The sequence below is a fragment of the Panthera tigris genome, chromosome C1, assembly GCF_018350195.1.
Source record: "Panthera tigris isolate Pti1 chromosome C1, P.tigris_Pti1_mat1.1, whole genome shotgun sequence".
Taxonomy (NCBI): Eukaryota; Metazoa; Chordata; class Mammalia; order Carnivora; family Felidae; genus Panthera; species Panthera tigris.
The window spans coordinates 137,984,202-138,008,021 of NC_056667.1; the positions used below are offsets into that span (position 1 = coordinate 137,984,202).

The 23,820-nt window shown below is 35.9% G+C and overlaps 2 protein-coding genes across 2 annotated transcripts in view; both read left to right on the forward strand.

Moving 5' to 3' along the window:
* Nucleotides 1-13,464: 13,464 nt before the first annotated feature.
* Nucleotides 13,465-23,820, forward strand: part of MBD5 (methyl-CpG binding domain protein 5) — a 159,606-nt gene continuing 149,250 nt past the window's right edge. The window contains exon 1 of the mRNA XM_042994409.1: nucleotides 13,465-14,511. The gene's annotated coding sequence lies outside the window, so the exon portion shown is untranslated. The remainder of the gene's footprint in view (nucleotides 14,512-23,820) is intronic.
* LOC102955096 (ATP synthase F(0) complex subunit C2, mitochondrial-like) lies at nucleotides 23,149-23,538 on the forward strand. Its single transcript, XM_042993891.1, has one exon. The coding sequence runs from the start codon at nucleotides 23,149-23,151 to the stop codon at nucleotides 23,536-23,538; it is 390 nt and encodes a 129-aa protein (XP_042849825.1).

Consider the following 23,820-nt stretch of genomic DNA (forward strand, 5'->3'; position numbering starts at 1 on the left):
TATTTATACATATATACAAATATATATGTATACAAATATACATATTTATACAAATATACATATATATACAAATATACATATATATGTATATATATGCATTATATATGTGCATATATGCATTATATATTTGTATATATACAAATTTGTATATATACAAATATATATATATACAAATATATAATGCATATATGCACATATATAATGCATATATATACAAATATATGTATATATATATAACTGTGTGATCATTGAAAATCATTTGGTCTCAGAATCAAATCTGGGGTCCAGTCTGGCCTCTGCCTGTCTGCCAATCTCTGGAGGTAAGATCTTATCTAACCGCTCGCCTCTCTGAACCTCAATTTCTTAATTTATAAAACAAAGTTAATAATCGCCACATACCAGAGTGTAAGATCAAATGAAATGAGATGGGAGAGTTTAATCTATAAATTGTAAATCACTCTAAAAGTATAAGCTATGAATGCCTCTTGTCATTTGTAGCAGCTTTACAGAGCTTCTATGGAAATCAGGTAACCCTGAGGCTGGAAAGTTTGTTTCACTTACAAATCATTCTGTACTTTTTACAATAAGGAACTCTCAGTGAGGGTTCTATGAAGAATGATTCTTAGGGGATGGTAATGAAGTAGATATGGATGATCTAGTATTTGTCTTTGATGGTTTAACTGCTGAGGCCAAGGTTTTAGAATCCTTCGCTCTTTCAAACACAGCATACAACATTTAGTTCTTAACAATTTGAAACAGAAATAAAGGAATCCTAATTTTAGTTCTGAAATCTGTTGAGTAGGTATTTCCTTCACTCTTCAGATAAAATTATTGCATACCTTTAGTGGACTATGATGAACAAATCCAGGAACTAAGCTGCTTATCCTTAGTGGATGGCTCTTTTTAAGTCACAGTAAATGTGTTCTCCACCTAAGTCCCCAGTACAGATTTCCCCTTCCTTCTCCAGACCCAAATGTAGCCGAAATTACTCTAAGTGGAACATGCTTTGTTCTTGCTAGAGCATGAGAAAGGTTAAGGTAAAATTGCTGCTTCTGAGAGCAGAGTAAAAGGTTAGCACATAAACATAGCTCCATTCAGCTGCCTATAATCCCTTTCTTAACTGTCTTAACTTTTCAGTGTGGTTCAAAATTCAAAATAATATTAAAAAGTAGTCACTGAGAATCTTGTTTCTACCCCTGTCCCCATCTTCTCCCACCACCAACCCATTCTGGTCAAGGCTATTATTAGTTTCTTGCGTAAACTTTCTTGTTTGTTTATACACATAAACATAACAACATAGATAGATATAGATACAGATATATTCTCACCTTTCTTACACAAATCGTAGTATAGTGCATATATTATTTTGTACTTTGCCTTCTTTGTTGACCAACTTAGCTTGGAGTTCTGGGTGGAGGGGTTATTTGCTGTTTGTTTGTTTGTTTGTTTGTTGTTAATATTCTTTTTTTTTTTTTTTTTTTTTTTTTGGGACAGAGAGAGACAGAGCATGAACGGGGGAGGGTCAGAGAGAGGGAGACACAGAATCGGAAACAGGCTCCAGGCTCTGAGCCATCAGCCCAGAGCCTGACGCGGGGCTCGAACTCACGGACCGCGAGATCGTGACCTGGCTGAAGTCTGACGCTTAACCGACTGCGCCACCCAGGCGCCCCTGTTGTTAATATTCTTTATTCCTGTGTAGAGCTGCATGGTTTTCCATTGAAAGTATGTCATAGTTTATTTAATCAGCTCCTGGTGGAGGAACACTTGAGTTTTTTTCAATCTTTGGTGACATAAACACTGCTGCAGTGAAAACAAATATTACTGTTGTGTACATGTGTATGGTATCTGTAAGGATACATTTCTGAAGCAGGATTACTAGGTCAGAGAGTAAATACATTTAAAAAAAAAATCTTTATTGTTTCGGGGCACCTGGGTGGCTCAGTTGGTTAAGCATCCGACTTCGGCCCAGGTCATAATCTCATGGTTTGTGAGTTCGAGCCCTGCATCGGGCTCTGGGCTGACAGCTCAGAGCCTGAAGCCTGCTTTGAATTCTGTGTCTCCCTCTCTCTCTCTGCCCCTTCCCTGCTCATACTCTGTCTCTCTCTGTCTCTCAAAAATAAATAAATGTTAAAAAAAATCTTTATTGTTTCAACCATCTCAGAGCAACAGAGTGGGAGCATTGGGGATGGGCCTGTTTAGAATTGTGTAGACAGGCCTGGATTGGTCTGGGCTTCATTGCTCCATTGCCATGTGGCTTTAGGCAAGTCACTTCCCCTCTCTTGGAGCCTCGATGTAGCCTTCTGCAAAAACTGGAGACTAGTCTCTGTCTTAATTGGGTAATTATAAAATCAGATGAGACAATGGATGAGAATTGTCAAAACATTGCCCACGTTTAAGGTGCTGTGATTATTAACCTGAAAATGGCCACAACCTTTATACTAGGTTGTACTAATATACTAGGTTTACTTGCTCTTTTAAAAAAGATTATCATACAGTAAAACTGATTTCTTTCTTTGGATGTACAGTTCTGTAAATTTTAACACATGCATAGATTTACGTAACCACCACCATATCCAGAATACAAAATAGTAAATGCATTTTTTTAAAGACTCATTTTTAAGGAATCTCTACACTCAACGTGGGGCTTGAACTCACAGTCCTGAGATCCGGAGATGCGTAGTCCACCAACTGAGCCAGCTGGGCACCCCTAGTAAATGCATTTTTAATTTTAATAAATGTTGGTTAGTTACTCTCCACAAAGATTGTACACCCACACTGGACTCCCCCAAAACAATATATGAGTGACTTTTTCTCACAGCTTTGGCAAAAGATAGATTTGATTGTCTATTTGCTGTGATTGTTTGTTGTTATAGCATTTCCCATGCAGAGACATAAGCATTGGACTAGAGCTGCAGCAGCTGTTTGGTCCTTCTTCCCTTGATTAAAGTTGCTTAAGCCTAAAGAAAAATAAATACTAAACAGAGGCCTCATATTTTAATCACATTTTAAAGCAGCTACTTTTCCCATCTGCTCCTGAAACAAATAGACAACTCCATTCACAGCATTCTGTCATTCTGATTAACTAAGGGATAACTGAAGGAAAACAAAACAAAACAAAAAAAGGAGTCTAGATTGTAGTTGTGTATCTTTGAGATTGTAACTATTCTTCACTAAATGTTCGTAAGTTTGGATGCACACATAGCTTCTCTTTTCTCTTCTGCATCCTACCCAATGTCAAAACATTTGGAAATGAAAGCACGGTTAAGATCTTACAACTTTGTATTTCCCTGTGTCAACTTACTGAAAGAAAGGATATTAATAAGATTGACACGAGAAGATTGGGCTAAAGTATTGGAACCATTTTCTTCATTATAAGTGTAAATCAACTATACATAACCAAAATAGTATTACTTTATACCAGGTTTGCAAAACCTCTTGCCTACAGGCCAGATTCAGCCAGCAGGCTTGTGTCATTTGTCATATAATCTTTCAAAATTTGGAAATTTTACAGTAAAATTCACATCTCTGACTTTGAATAATCAGAATATCTGGCCACAGGCATCCATATTATCACACAACTGTTAAATGGGGTGTGTACTCTAATTCACTACATTTTTATACATGGCCACTTGAGTCATTTTTTTTCTGCTTATTCTTCAGAATACTCTATACTTTAGTTAAAGTTTTAATTGCTTAAACATCAGCAAACACTTGGTTTTTATTACCAGTATTCTCAAGTTTCCATATAGTATATACCAATAATATTTCAGTTAAAAAAATGCAGTACTTGTTCTTAAAGTATTTGTTCTTACAAACATGAAATCTGACATTTTATTTAACGGTTGGACTACTTAACATAGGAATTTTTTTTCTCCTCTAAATAAATGAATATATTTTCCTGTCATCTTGGAAAACTATCATTGATTTTTATTACTTTCCAAATGATCCTTGCTTTTCATGTATAGATTGATTATCCCATATCCATGTCATTTGACTTTTAATATATATCTTTAAAAAGCCTTACTTGCTGAGAAATGTTACGGCAAAGTTAATCAGAGTTATGATCATATTTCTTCTGGATTTCGATCCCTGAGCTGACGAGCTGACTTACCATATAACTTTTCATTGATTTTAATCTTCCAGACTTTACAGACCTCTGTTTATTTAGGTGAGCTTTAATTACTTGTTCACCCAATACCCTACATTCTGCATCGAAGTCTTTCATGGTATAAACAAAGATTGAAGATGATGGACACTGCTTTCTTTTTAACACTGTATTAGAACTATGGAATGCTTTGTTTATGAGCACATGAACTTAAGGTTCACATCTGTGTTAAAAAGGAATTCTGTTTGTATTTATTTTAAGAATCAAAATTCTTTTCATGACTGTCCTGTACTATTATTGTTGTTATCTAAGAATAATCAGTACCGGGACAAGGAATCTAAATGAAATAGAAACTAAAGATGTATAGTAAGTAGTGGGGGCATGGAACTAGAAAAGGAAGGTTTAGTAGGACTTTATTATGGAAAGTGTTAAACCAACAGCTATTTAAATACAGGTTATAATTTTATGTGTAGAAATAATAAAAATCACTAAAGAAAGAATGGCATTTTAATTTTTTTTTTGTTATTTGTAACACAGTTGATAACACAATATGACATCCTACCCTTAATGTTTAACTTTCTAGGATGCTGTTAAAGAGGATACTTCTTTGCAAAAATATTCAGGGTCTTTGTTTTTTCAATTTTCCCAAGGGTCTTTCCACTTTTTTATGTTCAAATTATTCCCCTTTGAAGCACCTATTGAGTCATGATCCTTGCTGATTTTCTCTGTTTCACTTTTTAACTGGTCTAAATAGCTTTATGTGCTATTTGAATAGTCTCAAATATCACTTTCACTGACCTCATGAAATCCTGCATTTTTCCTTGATACTGACTTTTGTCAATTTGCATTATATTATTTATAGCCATAAACAGAATCCTAAAAGAATAGATACATTTGCAATGTCCAATGATTTAGAAAAAAACAACTAACAAAACTTGTATCATAATAGGTAAGTGTTGAAGAGGGAAGAATATTTGAGTAGGGAACAATTAGTGGGTAATGTATGCATTAATCAGTATTTTATAATATGAGAACTTCTGTTGGGTGATGAATATTCAGATAATGGGAACTCTCTGTTTTGTCTTTAGTCTTTCAGATAAGGAACTGTGACTTTCTGGATGGCAGATTCTGAAGCTTTTCAAGTTTAATGTAAAAGCTTCCCCATCTTACAAAAACTCATCAACTATTTCTTAAAAATACCACAGAAATGTGTTTGTATATGGGTGTATGTGTGTGTGTAGACTTCAGACTTTGAATAAAAGCGAATTGATTTCTTCAAAGTAATAAGATGGAAATTCATTCACAGTATTGACTAAACTGGGCTGTCATTGTTGATAGTGATATTTATTTAACATGAACAATATTCTACTACCCAAGATATTTTTCTGTGTGATAGATAATAGACCAAAGAATGCAGTGCCAGTTAACTCACTATTACATTACAATAAATGCCCCAAGCACAAATCCATACAATGAAAAAGAAAGCCCTAATGACAGGATTAGATGAAGGACAGGTACATTTAACCACTCACTGCAGGGATGAATTTAGTACATTATTTCACAAGCTAATTTGTTAGAAGTGAGTCTTGAAGTAGAAATGAAAAGAAAAAAAAACAGTAATCTAGAAATGAGAGCTATTAATGCCCATATTAATGGTCAAATATTATAAACATTAATCATATATCAGAATTTTTAAAATTCTAACATTTATTGTTCAAAGACTTTAAATAATGTTAAGACAAAGACTTTTCTATAGAAAGGTTTCCTATATATACATACTAACTTCTGTAATTAGTAAATAAATCCATCCTAACTTGAGATGATTTCTGTCTCCTCTGAACTTCTAGAAGCTACATTTTCCATGTTGCTTTTTTGACAAATAATTTTGTACCAACCTTGAAACCTTCTGCTTTTTTTTGAAACTTATTTATTTAAAAAAAAAATTTAATGTTTATTTATTTTTGAGAGAGAGACAGAGAGAGACAGAGAGAGAGAGACAAAGTGCAGGCAGGGGAGGGGCAGAGAGAGAGGGAGACACAGAATCCGAAGCAGGCTCCAGGCTCTGAGCTGTCAGCATGGAGCCTGATGCAGGGCTTATACTCACAAACCATGAAATCATGACCTGAGCCAAAGTCAGACAGACACTTAACCGACTGAGCTGCCCAGGCTCCCCATGTGAAACTTATTTAAATCTCCTATTACTATTGAAGTATTTTTGTGCTTATACCTTTCCAACCAATCTATAGACTTCTTATAATCCATTGCATTCTCCCACTACTACTACAGTGCCTTGTAGATATAGCCAAAATATTTATTTGATCTGACTGATACAAATCCATTCTTTTCCAGAATGAAAATTAACTTGACTCCTATTTCATGTATGGTACATTAATCTCATAAAATATGCAAAACCTTTATAGCAAATATTAAATATCACCCTTATCACTAAACTTATAATTAGTTCTTCTTCCAATATAGGTTGTAAGTAGAATTTCAGATTCATGCTCTTAAGACATTTAAAGATGATAATGCTCCTGAAAATGAGATGATATGTTTATGAAGGTGTGTAGAAGCAGGTACAGTTTGCCCTTGAACAATATGGGTTTGAACTATATGGGTCCCCTTATATATGAATTGTTTTTGATAAATACAGCATAGTCCTGTAAATGTATTTTCTCTTATGATTTTCTTAATAACATTTTCTTTTCTCTAATTTACTTTGTTGTGAGAATTCAGCACATAATACATGTAACATAAAATTTATGCTAATCAACTGTTTATGTTATCTGTAAGGCCTCAGGTCAACAATAAGCTATTAGTAAAGTTTTTTGGGAGTCAAAAATTATACATGGATATTCGACTACACAGAGAGTTAGTGCCCATGACCCTCATGTTGTTCAAGGGTCAACTGTATTTTTTTATGCTGCTGGTAGATATAAATTGGTACAACTCTTGGAAAGCAATTAAGGTATATATGTATATCAGAGGCCTAGAGATATTATTATCCTTGACCAATTTCTAAAAATCTATTCTAAAGAAGTCTAGAAAAGCCCTATCCAAAGGAAACTTTGCAAGATTATTTATAATAATTAAATTTGGAAAGAACCTAAATGATAAACAATAGTGAATGATAGTGAGCAAATTATAGTGCTTATTATATTATAAAAAATGAGGTTGTTATACATAATGTTTGCAAAGTATCTGTTGAAACATGGGCTTTTTGGCTTAAAAATGCATGAAATTTAGGTATAGTAGTATTAGTGCTTTATAAGAAAAAAGCATAGGGGGAAAGTCTGGAAGAAGATATGCAAAAATAAACAGTTTAACAGTTGTGTTTGAGTGGTAGAACTATTTTCATTCTGACGCTTATTTGTATTCCCTAATCTTATAAAAATCATATTCAGTTGTTTATGAGTATCTGTTTGTTATAGCTCCATTTGGAAAGACTGTTTTCCCCCCTTTGAATTTCCTGAGCATTCTCATTGAAAATGACCATAAAAGATTTGGTTTTGGATTTTCAGTTTGATTCCATTGACCTGTATGTCTATCTTTATGCTAGTGCTATACTGTCTTAATTACCATAGCTTTGTGATGTTTGATATAAGGAGTCCTCCAACTTTGTCCTTGTTTTTCAAGATTGTTTGTCCTGGCTATTCTGGGGCCTTTAAATTCCCATAGAAGTATTAAGTTCAGTTTGTCAATTTCTACAAAGAAGCTAGCTGTGATTTTTTATAGATCGCATTTAATCTGAAGATCAACTTGGGGAATATTGCTCTTAATAATATTAAGGCTCATGTTCATCCATAAACATGAAATGTATTTCCATTTATTTAAGTCTTGATTTTCTTCAAATCTTTTGTAGTTTTTAGAGTGTAAGTTTATACTTCTTTTGATAAATTCATTTCTAAATATTTTACTCCTTTGATACAATTTTAAATGGAATTGTTTCTTAACTTTATTTCATATTGTTCATTGTTAATATAGAGAAAAATTTTTTTAATTTTTTTTTAACGTTTATTTATTTTTGAGACAGAGAGAGACAGAGCATGAACAGGGGAGGGTCAGAGAGAGAGGGAGACACAGAATCTGAAATGGGCTCCGGGCTCTGAGCTGTCAGCACAGAGCCCGATGCAGGGCTCGAACTCACAGACCGTGAGATCATGACCTGAGCCGAAGTCAGCCGCTCAACCGACTGAGCCACCCAGGCGCCCCGTGACCGGTTTTTCATATTAATCTTGTGTCCTGCAACTTTGCCAAACTCTTTCATAAATTATTATAGTTTTAGAGAATTCCTTTAGATTTTCTATATACAAGATCATATCATCTGAAATAGAGATAGTCTTACTTATGCCCAATCTAGATGCCTTATATTTCATTTTCTTGCCTAATTTCCCTGGCTAGAACCTCTAGTACAATGTTGGATAGAAGTGATGAGAGTGGACATCCTTTGTCTTTTTCCTAATCTAGGAAGAAAGCACTCAGTCTTACACTGTTAATTATGATATGAGCTATGGATTATTAATACATGTTTTTTATTGTTTGAGGAAATTCCCTTTTAGTTCTAATTTGTACAGTGTTTTTATCAAGAGGTGTTGGATTTTGTCAAGTGTTTATTCTGTGTCTGTTGAGATAATGACATGGGCTTTGTCTAATTCTACTGTTATGGTGTATTAAATTAATTGATTTTAGATGTTAATTCCTGGGATAAATTCCACATAGTCATGGTGTATGGTCCTTTTTATATGTTGCTGGGTTTGGTTTGCTGCTACTTAATTGATGATGTTTAAGCCTATATTAATAAGAGATACTGATCTGTAGTTTTCTTCTGATGTCCGTCTAGCTTTTGTATCAAAGTAATAATGGTTTCATAATGAGTTGAGAAATGCTCTCTCCTCTTCTATTTTTTGAAAGAATTTGTGAACAATTGGTATTAATTGTTCTTTAAATGTTTGACAGAAATCACCAGTGAAGCCACCTGGGCTCACAGCAAATTGAAGAGAAAATACAGAGATTTCTCACATACCTCCTGCTCCTTATACATGCATAGCCTCCCCCATTATCAACATCCCCCACCATAATTGCACATTTGTTATAAATGATGAACTTATATTGATGCATCGTGAGAAGTTTTTAAATTATTAATTCACTCTCTTTACTTGTAGATCTATTCAGATTTTCTATTTCTTCCTGAGTCAGTTTATTTTATTTCTCCTTGAATAGTTTATGTCATTGTATTGGCTTTGCTTCTTTGAACATATTTATACTGGCTCCCTTGAAGCCTTTGTTAGGTCTGACATCTGGACTTTCTCACTAATTAGTTTTTGTTCATTTTTTCCCCCCTGTGTTTGGGTCAGTTTTTTGCGTGTCTTATAATTTTTTGTTGTTGTTGAAACCTTGACATTTTCAATAACATATTATATCAACTCTAGATACAGATCCTCTTTCCCAGGACTTTTTGTTGTTGCTGGCTTATTTATTCGTTTAATTACTTAGCTAGACTATTTTAGTGAAGTCTGTTTCCCCCACTGTGTCAGCTTCTGATAATACTCCTCAAAGGGTTCAGACTTGCACACGCACATGGTCACCATGTAATGATAGTATTTATAACAGAGCTCTTTTGACTATCTCTTTTCCTTGATCTCTCTTATGCTGTCTGCCTCTATTGGTATCTCACACATCTGTTTAGCTTCACTGATTGCCAGTGGAATACGGTACTGTTTTTGATAAGGCTTAGGGACACAAATTACTCCACACTCTGATCCAATTAAATTCTGGTCCCTTTGCTAGAGTAGTTTGAGGCCTTTCTTTGAAGTTTATTCCTACCAAGGAGGGACTATTCTAAGCTGTCTCTAGCCTTGGTTTTCTCTGGTAAAAACACCATTTTCCTAGCGTGTTAACTGGTTGGTAACTGATAAATCCAGTCATTTCCAATTCTTCACTGATGTGGCCTGCCTTCGCTGATGTGGCCTTGTTTCTTGTGTGGAATTACTAGCCTCCTCTTACTTGCTTACTTGTATCTAGAGCACCCTTAAACTTTTCTACACTATTCTAAATAAAATGACTTGTTTTGGAGAGAACTTTAGAGTTCTCTGTTTTCAAGGCCTGCATCTGTCCCTGGGCTAAATCTCTGAGTCACTGCTCCAAAGTGAAGGGCAGGGACAGTGTCCCACTTTTCTTGGAGTGACACCCTTGTTTTATGAGTGGGACAATTGGTGGAACAGTAACCTCTGATATTCTTTGTTTGCCCCTCCTGGTGTGGAACGTCTATGGGACAAGGCTGATTGGGGCCACATTGTTCTCAGCCTTCCTCACCTGGAGTAAAACTTTTCTGTAAGTAAGGGCTGATTACAATTGCAAAATGTTTCTGCATTTGGTTTTACCCCTAGGGCAATTTCCAGAACTTTTAAATAGTTGTGCTTTATAATTTTTGCCAGTTATGATTGTTTCACTGGTAAGCTCCTTACTCCTCCTCCGTTCTCAAGTGGATCTGGGACATTTACTTTTGGATGGGATCCCATCAACCATTCTGTTCTTCTCAGAAGGATCTTTGTTACTGCATGATTTATTGTTTATCAGTCTATTGGTTTTAGCTCTAGAAATCAGCATCATCATGCCACAAATGACTTTGTACACTACATGGCAAAGAATCACAGCACCCCCAAATATCACAATACATGTTTAGACTTGAAGTCAACATGTGTGAATAGGTGCAACCTGTTCAAATACCTGTTCATATAGATGGTACTTTGTAGGTCATCTTCTAGAAAAAGGAATAAGCACTTCTGGATCACAGCCAGTCTTGGCTTTTATCACTTATTGCCTCTATCCAGCAGGGATAGGGAAATTTTCCCCTTTCTCTGATGGAAGACTATCCCCCAGTTAACCCAAACTGCACGAGTTCAGGCTGGTCTCTCTTTCATTCTCTTCCCAGAGCTTCCCTGGCAAAAGGCTGTCAGTCCTCTGTTTAAAGAACTTTGTCTAAAGTTCAGAACTTATTTAAGAGTTCTAATATTAAATTTTAAGAGCTTAATTCATCATCTTTCCTGTTTGGCCACTATTTACCTTTCTTGCCTCATCTCTGATCATCTCTGATGAGTGTTCTACTCATACTGGGCCAACAACTCACTACTTTCTCCAAACAAAGCATTTATTTCACATGCCCATGCTTTTGATATCAGAAATGCTTAACCAACTGATTGCAACAGTCTTCTGATAATTATGTGAGATACCAGGGCCTCACTTCACTCCTATGGAATCAGAATTTTTATGTGTAATAATTTATTCAAAAGCTTCTCAGTTGATTCTAAAGCTACTTAAAGCCCATTGCTATTATCTTCTCTTTCCCTGCAGTATCCCCCCTAACACTTGCTTTTACTTTGTCTGATAAAATCTTGCTCAACAAAAGCCAAAAAAGAGAGACAAGAGAGAGAGAGTGAGCGAGAGAGACCCAACTATAATACGACCTGCTCAAGGCACCTGGTGGCTAAATCAGTTAAGCATCAGACTTTGGTTCTGGCTCAGATCAGGATCTCAGAGTTACATGAGTTCAGCCCTGTGTTGGGCTCCATGCTGACAACATGGAGCCTGCTTGGGATTATCTATCTCTCTCCCTCTGTTCCCCTTCCCCGCTTGTGCTGTCTCTTGTCTCTCTCAAAATAAATAAATTTATTTTAAAAGAATTTTAAATAAATAAATAAATAAATAAATAAATAAATAAATAAATAAATAAATAAAATACGACCTTCTCTGAAAAGTTTTCCTCAATTCTATCTCCATTTTTAATCTAGTGGATATTTGTTGTTCTTCTTGGTTAATTAGTATCAGATCCTTCTTTCTGTGTTTAAGGGGTCCCTTACCTTCTGACTTAAAGATAGTTCCTACCTCAGAGACTCAAAATGCCAACTGCTTACTTTCCCAGCCTGCCTCACACATTGAGTATGAGTTCATAAACAAGACTCTGCCAATTAGGCATATACACCTCAATCTTTGAAGCAAAAACTAGAGACATGAGAAAACAGGTCATAGACTTGACTTCTAAAGAAGGTAGTAGTAGCAATGGGCAGCAACTTCCAGTTTCCAAAAATAGAGAAGTTGTTCTAGAGGTAGCATCTAGTTTGAAGCTTCCAAGCAGGAGCATTGCACATTGCAGCCTCTTTTCATGGCTGGTGGCCTCCAAAGCTGATTCTACAGCTTCCTGGAGAATTCTGTGAGATGCTTCCTATCTTTTAATAAATTTATTTTCTGCTGAAATTAAACCACATTGGTTTCTATCACTGGCAACTAAGATATAGAGACACCTAATAAAGCAGTCACCTTTCTATAGCCCTCATAGCACTTCATTCACAGGCCAAATAAGAATAAATCATAGTGTCTTATTGTTAATTGCCAGTAGAATATGGATTAACTTTGTCAAAAGGCAAGGAAAGGACATTCTAGGCAGAAGGCATAGTAGGAAGCCATGTGACTGGAAGGAACATAGAGAATACCAGGAACCGAAGGGACCCTGCGCCTAAAAGATAGAAGTGAACTAATTGATGAAAGGTGTCAGTGAATAGAAAGCTGTTAGAGGAATTAAATAATGGGATCACAGTACCTCTACAAGACCATTTGAAGACATTTTTATTTTTAATAAGCTCAATAACAATGTAAAGGTAGTGAGGGTTTTTAAATGGCAGATGTAATGCTCAGATTTCTGTTTTGAAAGAAATTACTCTGTAGCATGAATAAAATATTGGAGGTGGGGAAATGCTGGTGATTTTACTTGGATTTGAGTTCTGCTTATAACATTTAGAGGTCTATATTGTTCCAAGCTGATCACTGCCTTCTGGCCATGTCCTCCTACTCATCCTAAAGTTTTCCTTTTGGAGCAATCCAAAGTGAAGATGTTCCCTCTGTCATTATGCAGCCCTTGAACCTTTGACGCTAAGATGCTGAACAGGCTAGGGCAATATTTTATCCATGTTTCTTACTGTTATTAGTAACTTTTGCTAATGAAGAGACTCTAATTTTTATCAAGTCCATTTAATTTCATACAGATATATAACTTAGATTGGATTCTTTTGATATCTAGGTATTAAAGCAGTTCTGGGTTTGTTTGCTTGTTTGAAAAGTTAGAGTAGCTTCCATCTTTTTCTTTTAAAACTAAAAACGAAAAGTAAAAAAAGGATATACCACACTATGTTAATAATGTCTCTTTATAGTATATCATTTTATATATCATCATTATATTATTGTCTTTATTTCAAAAGCCATTCAAAACTAAAATTAAATTTGAAGATATTATTTGTATGTTAAATTGGTCTCAGAGAGTCAAATAATGATTACAGATGGCCGGAATGCAGGTAATCAGCCAAATAATTAGAGCTGCTACTGATTTTAATAAATATGACCTTCTGAATTTGAGTAAATCCCCCAAATGATTACAAAAGGTATTCAGTGGTAAATCAAACAAACAATTTGGTTTTTCATTCATTGGTATAGGCAGAGGACTTTAATTTCTGAAGAATAAGTTTACCCTTCCAGAAAACCTTTCTAAGCATACTTTAAAAAGCAGTATTCCAAACAAAGGCAACACTTGTGATGGTTAATTATGAACAGTTGGTAGAGAGAAGTCTGTAAGGCCACCCATCAGACCAGCCTGCTCACCACAACAGCACAGCAGGAGCAGGGAAAAGAATCAAATGTTCAAGGCAAAGACAAGAGTTTTCAAAGTTCCAGACTGTTACTTTTTATGAGTGGTTTTGTTGGCTTTTGTTGACCTTATTTGTCCACATTGTCTCTTGGTTGTTTTAACTAACAAAGAAAAGTGTAGAATTTGATTAAGAAAAATAAAAGTGTATATTCCTCGTCCAAAGCGCATTTAAGGGATATTAAGTTGGACTGTATGAAATTGTCATTTCTGCTAGTCAAAATTGATTTAATATGGGTAATTTCATGTGATTCTGCCTAATAAAACCTATCAATGTGCTGTGGCATACCATAACATGCAGGATATCATCGAGTTTGCCCATTCTGAGTACATTTAAATACATTTTTTCTCCATTTTTTGTTATCAACAATTAATTTTAACAGAAAACATTTACTTCTTCAAACAATTATACTCTTACCAGGTGCCAGAAACATTTGCTATGGACATTTAAAAAAGAAATTATCAAACTCAAAAGAGACTTTTTTAATTCTAAGAAAGGGCAAGAGGGTAGAAATGTACTGGTGAACTGACCCAATCTATAATGTTTTTAATGCCCTCATCAATCTCTTGGTTGATATTCTAGAATCCAGGGATTTTCCAGAACCATCACAGAATCAGAGAATGTATACTTATACCTATAGATCTCCCTAATTCCCGGAAACTTAAAATCTCAGGAAGATGAAGGTCACTATAAATAATTTTGAAGACAGTAATAATAGTAAGTATAGCAGGTAGCACTTAGTGTTTACTGAGGCAGGTACTATTTTAAGTGCTTTATATATATTAACTCATTTAATCTTCACAGCAATCTAGTGAAGTAGCTAATAGTAAGTATCATTACCCCCATTATACAAATGACGAACTAGAGGTACAAAACAGTTAAATAATTTGTACAAAGTCACACAAGTCAGTGCCTGAGTCAAAATTTAAACTTAAGCATTCTGGTGTCAGAGTTGCTACTTAACCAACAGTAGACTGCCTGGCAACATAAGGGAGGTCTAGTATCCCTGAATAAGTTTTAATACTTACAGGAGTTGCAATATTGGTTAAAATACTAAGTTCTTGGGGCGCCTGGGTGGCTCAGTCGGTTAAGCGGCCAACTTCGGCTCAGGTCGTGATCTCACAGTCCATGAGTTCGAGCCCCGCATCGGGCTCTGTGCTGACAGCTCAGAGCCTGGAGCCTGTTTCAGATTCTGTGTCTCCCTCTCTCTGACCCTCCCCCGTTCATGCTCTGTCTCTCTCTGTCTCAAAAATAAATAAACGTTAAAAAAAAATTAAAAAAAAATACTAAGTTCTTTCATGGAGTTTGCTGTGCCTCTTTCCATTCTGATAGCTGCCATTCTGGATGGACTATTACAGTAGTTCTCTAGCTAGGGTACAGATTTCTAATGTTCTCCCATCCTAGGCCAGATGACATCCTAATGCTAGATTAATACAAATAAATCATCACTTCTGTGCTGTTACTACCTTGCTCAAATCCCTTTCATGACTTTCTTTACATTTCCACTGCCAGGAAAGGATGTAAACATCATACACCAGGATCTGGTAGCACAGCTGAAAGCCCCTCACCATAAGCTCAACATTTCTTTGAAGTTTTGTGTTTTATCTTAAAAAGTCACACAAATTTTGCACCCCACTCTATAATACATCTGTTCAGGTTGTTTTGTTTTGTTTTGTTTTGTTTTAAATGTTTATTATATGGGGGGCTCCTGGGTGTCTCAGTTGACCATTCTGACTTCGTCTTAGGTCATTGATCTCACAGTTCACAAGTTTGAGCCCCGTGTCAGGCTCTGTGCTGACAGCTTGGAGCCTGGAGCCTGCTTTGGATTCTGTGTCTCCCTCTCTCTCTCCCCCTCCCCCAAATTGTTCTCTCTCTCTCTCAAAAATAATAAACATTAAAAGAGAGAGAGAGAGTGCATGAGTAGAGGACAGGCAGAGAGAAAGGGAGACAGAGGATCTGAAGTGGGCTCTGTGCTGACAGCAGAGAGCTCCATGCAGGACTCAAACTCACAAACAGTGAGATCATTACCTGAGTCAAAGTCAGGTGCTTAACCAAATGAGCCACCCAGACACCCCCCATCTATTTGGTTTAATATAAAAATAATGTTTAAAATTAGATATCATTTAAATTACTTAATTCTAAATTTTCAAATAAAATTGATGAGTCAGAAAGATGCTTCATGTGTATTCTGGGCTTTCTCTTGTCACATAAAATATACATACTCCTATTTGAAGAGCCCAGGTATACAGAATAGATTTTGGGTATCTTCACTACATATTTAAGACCCAGTTACTTGGCCCCATCCCAACCTTCCCATCTTATAACTTGCTATTTCCCTGCATTAATCTCTGATAAATCCATCCACCTACCCATCCACAGTTATTTACCACATACCCTCTTTGTACCAAGCAGTGTGTTCTAAAGATATCTTGCACTGATACTACCTATATATCTTGGATTTTGTCCTTTCTCCCTGCTTACAATTCCATCTCATCTCATTTCTGTTAAAGTGCTAGTCCTTCAAGACCTAATTCAAATAGCTTTTCCTGGCTGTCCCAGTCAAGACTCTGAATTCCTGTAACACTTACTTAATGTTTGTGATAGAAAATGTTATGTATTTTGTGTGTTTTTTTAATTTTTTAATGTTTATTTATTTCTGAAAGAGAGAGAGAGAGAGAGAGAGACAGAGTGAAAGCTGGGGAGGGGCAGAGAGAAGGAGACAGAGAATCTGAAGCAGGCTCCAAGCTCCGAGCTGTCAGCACAGAGCCAGACTTGGGGCTCGAACTCACGAACTGTGAGATCATGACCTGAGCCAAAGTCAGACCCATTAACCGACTGAGCCACCCAGGTGCCCCTGTATTTTGTATTTGTATGACTAGATATTACATGTAATTTTTTTAAGTTTATTTGTTTATTTTGAAAGAGCGGGGGGAGGAGCAGAGAGAGAGAGAGAGGGAGAGAGAGAATCCCAAGCAGGCTCCACACTGTCAGCACAGAGCCTGCTGCGGGACTGGATCTCACAAACCATGAGATCATGACCTGAGCCAAAATCAAGAGTTGTATGCTTAACTGACTGAGCCACTTGGGCGCCCCTTATGCATAAATTTTTTAAGTAAGAATTCAATACACAGAGAAGTGGGAAAAAAAAGGACATTTCAGGCAATGGACCTGGTGTGCACAAAGACACAGGAATATGAAGTAGCACAAGGCATTCTAGTAAATGCTAGGTTGTTTAGAATAGCTGGAATGTAGAATATACACTGGTAATGTGAAAAAAATAGGAACCAGATCATGAAGGGATATATGACAATTTCTAAGAAACATACATCCCACCTACCCCAGGTCCCACTGAATTAATGGCAAACCATCAAAAAATTCAAACAGAGGATGATTTACCGTATTAGTCATAATTAACTTTGATGTAAATTTTGTAGTTTTTAATATTTTTCATTTACTTGGATCTTATTTTTATTTTACATATATGTAAAATTATGATCATATCTTTATTCAGTCTTTTCTTCTTAACCCAGTATATTATCTTTCTTGTATTCAATGCATATGCATATACAGAGACAGGAATTTTGTTCATTGCTTTAAAACATGGGATCTCTCTCACACATATACACACACACACACAGCCTTGTATCTTGCATTTCTTACTCTATAATACCTTGTAGAAACAGCTCTAGTTTTCTTAAAGTTTATTTATTTTATTTTGAGAGACAGTGGGAGAGAGAGCACACAAGCAGGGAAGAGGGGCAGAGAGAGAGAGAGAGAGAGAGAGAGAGAGAGAGAGAGAGAGAAAATCCCAAGCAGGCTCCATGCCATCAGCACAGAGCCTGTCCATGAAATCATGACTTGAGCTGAAATCAAGAGTCAAAATGCCTACCTGACTGAGCCATCCAGGTTCCCCTCTATTTTTTTTAAATTTCTTTATGTTTATTTATTTTTGAGACAGAGAGAGATAGAGCATGAGCGGAGGAGGTGCAGAGAGAGGGAGACACAGAATCTGAAGCAGGCTCTAGGCTTCTAGCTGTCAGCATAGAGCCCAACAAGGGGCTCAAACTCACGAGCCATGAGATCTTGACTTGAGCCAAAGTCGGACACTTAACCAACTGAGCCACCCAGGTGCCCCTCCCCTGTAATATTTTTAATGACTGCAATATCTTATATAGTATGGATATACCAGAATTTATTCAACTATTCCTCTGTTTATTGACATTCACCTTGTTTCCAGTTTCTTGATATTTTTGAGGTATTATATCTAAGTCAACCTTATGTTTATTTCACTAATTTTCACTGTAGTCTTGATCAATCTGTCATGAAATATTAAATATTTCAGGTACGTTTAGGTATATAAGACAAGTATAAATATGTTGATAATCTTATTTATCATGATCCTGTCTCATATCCTCTGTTACTACCAAATTAGTGGATATTTAGGAGTTATTCCCATTAGTAATATAGCATCAAGAGGCTTGAAACAGACTGATCTGATGACTCAGATTTTGAGTTTAAGTATAGTGAAAACTTACATATTAAACATAGGGAAATTACAATAATGTTTTCCAAACTGGGATGTTAATGGGAATTTCAAAAGGATTCCATGATCAAATTATTTGGGAAAATACGCTAGATTGAACTGGGCTCTGCAAACCCAGAAGTGTATTACACTTCTCTGAGTGTATTATCCCTAAAATACCGTTTGGTAAATAGTGCTCTACATTATTCTAAAACAGTATAGACAGTTGAATTGTGTTCGGTCATGTGACAGATTCCCAAAGGCCATTTTCATGACACCTGTATCGGTCCCCCAGTTGTACAGGTGTGGAAAAACAAACCCACTCAGATCACTACTGACTTGTCTAGGTGTTTCTCCTCCTACACTTCTCCATACCTCTAATGCATCTGTTAATAAACCACGAAAGCTTACAATTCCAGTTACACTAGATTATGAAGTTTTAAAGCATACCCAGTACTTTTTTACTTTCATGCTTTTGCAAACCTTTCCTGTTCCATCCATCTATATCTTCTCTTTCTTCTTCTATTTCTATTGAGATCTCAATTTTCTTTGAAGCTGTCTTTTTGAAGCTTTCCCCAAGCTCTCCAGTGAAAATTAAACCATTCTTTGTTCAGTTTTCTCATACCAGTTTGCATCTTTTAGATGTACACTTAACTTCCTGCCTTATGATTCATACAGTTGTTGTGCATGTTTCACATTATATTAGACATTATGCTACTCTAGTCCTTACTGTGAAGGAGCTCATAGGCTAGCTGAGGAGGCAGACATATAAACAAATTTACACAATTTAATGTGATATGTATTTATAAAGGTACACAAAGGTAGTGGTGATACGATACACATGAGAAAATAAGCACTAAAATGTTTAAATTAACTTATACAATTAAGATTATAACTTCATTTAGAATAGTCCAATCTAGGGGCGCCTGGGTGGCTCAGTCGGTTGAGTGGCTGACTTCGGCTCAGGTCATGATCTCGCAGTCCGTGAGTTCGAGCCCCGCATCGGGCTGTGTGCTGACAGCTCAGAGCCTGGAGCCTGTTTCAGATTCTGTGTCTCCCTCTTTCTCACCCTCCCCTGTTCATGCTCTGTCTCTCTCGGTCTCAAAAATAAATAAACGTTAAAAAAATTAAAAAAAAAAAAAAACAACGAATAGTCCAATCTAGAATGAAGTGAAGTAGAATGTTTTAGTGGTTATTGTATATAACTTCCTCTTCTGTTAGCTTATAAGTGCCTTGAGGACCTGGCTTTGTATTATTTATTTATTTCCTATTGTACCTAGCACTACTATAGGTATGTAGAATATACTCAATAAATGCTTGTTAAATTGAATTAATTTCCAGGAGTTACTGATTTTAGAAAAACTTAATTGCACAGTCTACAATTTAATATATTATGTCTGCATATTCAGACTGCTATTTGATTCCTAATTTAAGATGTTAATTGTAGGGAAAGTGACAAACACAAAATTTTTAAATCTGCATTATTATTTGACTCTTTCTCAGTAGAACTTTTGAGAGACTTATTGTAGACTTACACTGTAGACTCATTCCATAAGCACTGCCTTTGCACAAAATATTTATGGAATTGCTTTTGTTCTGTGACACACTATTTTGAATCTACACACTAATTTCATCTGAATTCTGAAACCAACTAAATGTCATCTCAAACTAAGTTTAGTGGGTCAAAAGTTATGTATGCCTTTTTTGGATCAAAAACAACAAGAGATCTTGTGTGGTGCAAAAGCTAATTGTAAAGGCAATTAACAAAATATAAATTCCAAAAATACTTCAAACAATTCCAGCATTTCTGGGGTTGGTTTATAACTTCCCAAAATAACCATTTTGAAAGACAAAACTGATTTAAAGTATACATATTAAAATACCAGACTCTTCATAGGCCCAGTTAGTAACTCTGGTTTATTAAGAAGAGTTACTGGAATTTATTAGGAAGAAAACTGGAATTGAAGCATTTTATTGTTTTCTGACTAATAATCAATCTAATACTATTTTGAATTGTTATGAAACTTTTACCTGCAAAACTGATATCATAACTTATTTTCAACTAGAGAATATCATTCTTTTTTTCATCATTTTATTTCTGTAAAAAATGTGATTATAGCTCAGTTTTTCATTTTTTTAAGATATTTTTCATCATAAGAAAATGTTTACATTCATGAAACATTTCATGAAATCATTATATTCATTCTTTTCATCAGGTAGTGATAATGAAAGGTGAGACCAAAAATCATCCTCATTACCTGATTAGCTGATCCTTTACCTGAAGGAGCCTAATCTGGAAATAAGACCATGGACATGTCGGATGGAGCAAATACTTTAAAACAGCATTTATTTCAGCTGCACTTACTCAGTTTCTGAGAAATGAAATAGGAATTGAGCTACAATTTACTATTGCTTTAGCCAGAAAGAAAAGAATTGCCAGTCACATTAATCCTATAGACATGAAGAGATAGATCTATTTAAGCAAACAAATACCTTTTCAAAGCCTTTGAACTCATTTGAAATATCCATTTACTTCCAATTTTTTCCTCTGACTTCAAAGTATTTTATTTTACATTTTATAAAGTCAGCTTTTATAGGAAGCAGTTACCATTTTTCAGTTTCCCTTTAATTAGCATCTTATTTATAAATAATAAAACAATTGTAAAATACTCCAGACTTGACTAATTAATTGTCTGATAAAATTCACTTGTAAGTAACTAGTAGAAAATACATAGTTTCTAAAAGATTCAAACAGGTTTATGGAGCATACAACCATAAATATCAAAGGGTAAAATAGAGATTGGGGGATACTAGCCTAACATTTTAAGTTTGATGAGTAAGGATGCCACCTGAGCTACTGTCACATGCATGACCTACAGTGATTTGAACAACTGCATATTCATATGTTTTTATACAAAACATATATTCACAAATAATATCTAACATGTCCAGATTTTAAATAGGCTACTTTGGTTTTTGTGAAAATCTTTTGTAAGACCATTGCAAGATATAGTTCGCTTTTTGAAGGAGTTGGGCTTTGTTATTAACAATTATAATAGTAACAACATTTGCATATTGCTTTATGTTTACCAAATTTTTAATTCATTTATTGTCTCAGTTGATCTTAGAAGTAGTGGAGATAATGGTTATAAGGTAGATAGGAGTTAAGATTCATTTGGTTGCAGTGAAGAACATTCTCCCTCTCTGCCCTACCTCTCCTACCCCTCCCTACCCTTCCTACAGCACAGACACACACACTGGCTTAGACTAAAAAAGGATATTTTGGTCCATAGCATGGAATGGTCTTCAGATAGGCTAATTTGGAGCTGACCTGGCTCCACTGTCAGCTCCACACTTGATGACACTGGCAGTTTTTAGTGTCACTGGTCCTGATTTGGTTAAGTGCTCATCCTTGAACACATAACTGTGGACAGTGGGATAGGGTAGTATGCTGAGTTACTTTGGCAGTAAGACCCTCCTCTAGAGCTGGGAAATGGATAAGTTGTCCAAAGGAAAATCAGTATACAGTTACCAGAAGTAGCAGAAAAGTGTAGTAGGGAGGCAAACATCAAATGTCCATTCCAGCAGGTATCATCTCCACTTTACAGATGAGAAAATGAATACTCTGAAAGGTTAAATGACCTACCCAAACTTAGGTCTTCTGGTTACAAACCCTGTTCCTGGATGCCATTTATTTTTATAAAATAAATAAATAAATAAAATAAAGCAGTAATGGATTTAAAAAAAGGGAGAGACGTGATTCCAAGTATGACATTTATTTCTAGTTATGTTTCAAAGTATACCAGTCATGATTAATTTTAAGGTAACAATTGAGTCTGATCTCTGTGGGGTGGTTGAACAACATGTTTATGGGGAATAAATTGCTCCAAGTTCTATGGAAGGGCGTGGAAGGAAGTACAGCGGATATGATTCTGACAATAAAGAATTAAGAATTTGGAATTACAATTAAAATAGCAATTATTTATTAACCATTTATTATGTCTCAGGCAGTGTGCTAAAGACTGTTCCTGTATCAATTAGCAATCACAACATTACTGTGAAATAAGGGTTTTACAGATAAAGAATCATAAGCAAAAAGAGGTCCAAGATTATATACTAAAAAGAGGTAGAACCTCTAAAGTCTAGAAGCCTCTACAAAAACAGTGCGTGTTTTTGTTTTTCATTGTTACCAGTTAAAGTAGCAATGTTTAAATACCTGCCAAGTACTTGCTCGCTGCCATAGCAGGTGTTTGTCTGGTGCAACACTTTTTTTCTAAAAACTTGCCCTATACGATTGTATAATACAACAATTCGTATGCAATGACACTTAAGAATTTATAAATGCCTGGGGCTCCTGGGTGGCTCAGAAAGCTAAACATCTGAGTCTTGATTATGGCTCAAGTCGTGATCTCACAATCCAAGAGATCGAGCCCTGCGTTGGACTCTGCACTGACAGTGCGAAGCCTGCTTGGAATTCTCTCTCTCTCTCTCTCTCTCTCTCTCTCTCTCTGCCCCTCCCCTCTCTCAAAAAAAATAAATACTTTAAAAAAAAGAATTTATAAACACCTATTAAGTTTCACAGATCATTGTTAATGGTAATCTTATGCTATTTTTTGTTTTGTTTTGTATTTATAAAAATTACACATGGACATAGTTTAAAAAGTCACGGAGTCCTATGAAACTTAAAAACAAAAACAAAACAAAAACAAAACAGAGGCAGTCCCCTGCTCTGCAATTCCTTCCACCAATTTTCTGATTCCCAGAAGCAGTCATTTTCAGTTTATTTTTAGCTGTTTCTTTTTATATTTATGAAAAAGAACATTCTAAATAATATGATTAGTCTCTGTCTTCTCTGCACCGGGAGCAACTCTCCTGCCACAGTCCCTCATCCCCTGAAAATGTACGCCTGTGCAAAGTTCGTCTCTGCCCCCTTCTTGGTCAGGAGCACCTCTCAGCTGTCGAGCCTATCACTGTCTGCAGTGGCACTAAAACCACCAGAGACACTGACAGATGAGAGCCTCAACAGCTGGGCAGCCCCACGTCCCCTGACCTCACTTATTCCTAGCCACAGTTTCCAAACTAGCGCTGTTTCAAAGCACATCGACACAGCAGCCAAGTTCATTGGGGCTGGGGCTGCCACAGTTGGGGTGGCTGGTTCTGGGGCTGGAATTGGGACTGTGTTTGGGAGCCTTATCATTGGTTATGCCAGTTCTGAAGGCTGAAAGTCCAAGATCAACGTGTCAACAGAGTTGGTTACTGGGGTATAATTGAAGACTGTGAGAAAGAATCTCTGAAGACTGAAGACTATGAGAAAGAATCTGTTCCATGCCTCTCCCTTAGCTTCCAGTGATTTGTTGGTAATCTTTAGCATTCCTTGACCTGTAGATCTGTGCCTTCATGTTCAAATGGCATTATCTCTGCATGCATGTCTATGACCAAATTTTTTCTTTCTATAAGGATACCAGTTGTTGGATTAGGGGCTTATCCTACTCCACTATGACCTT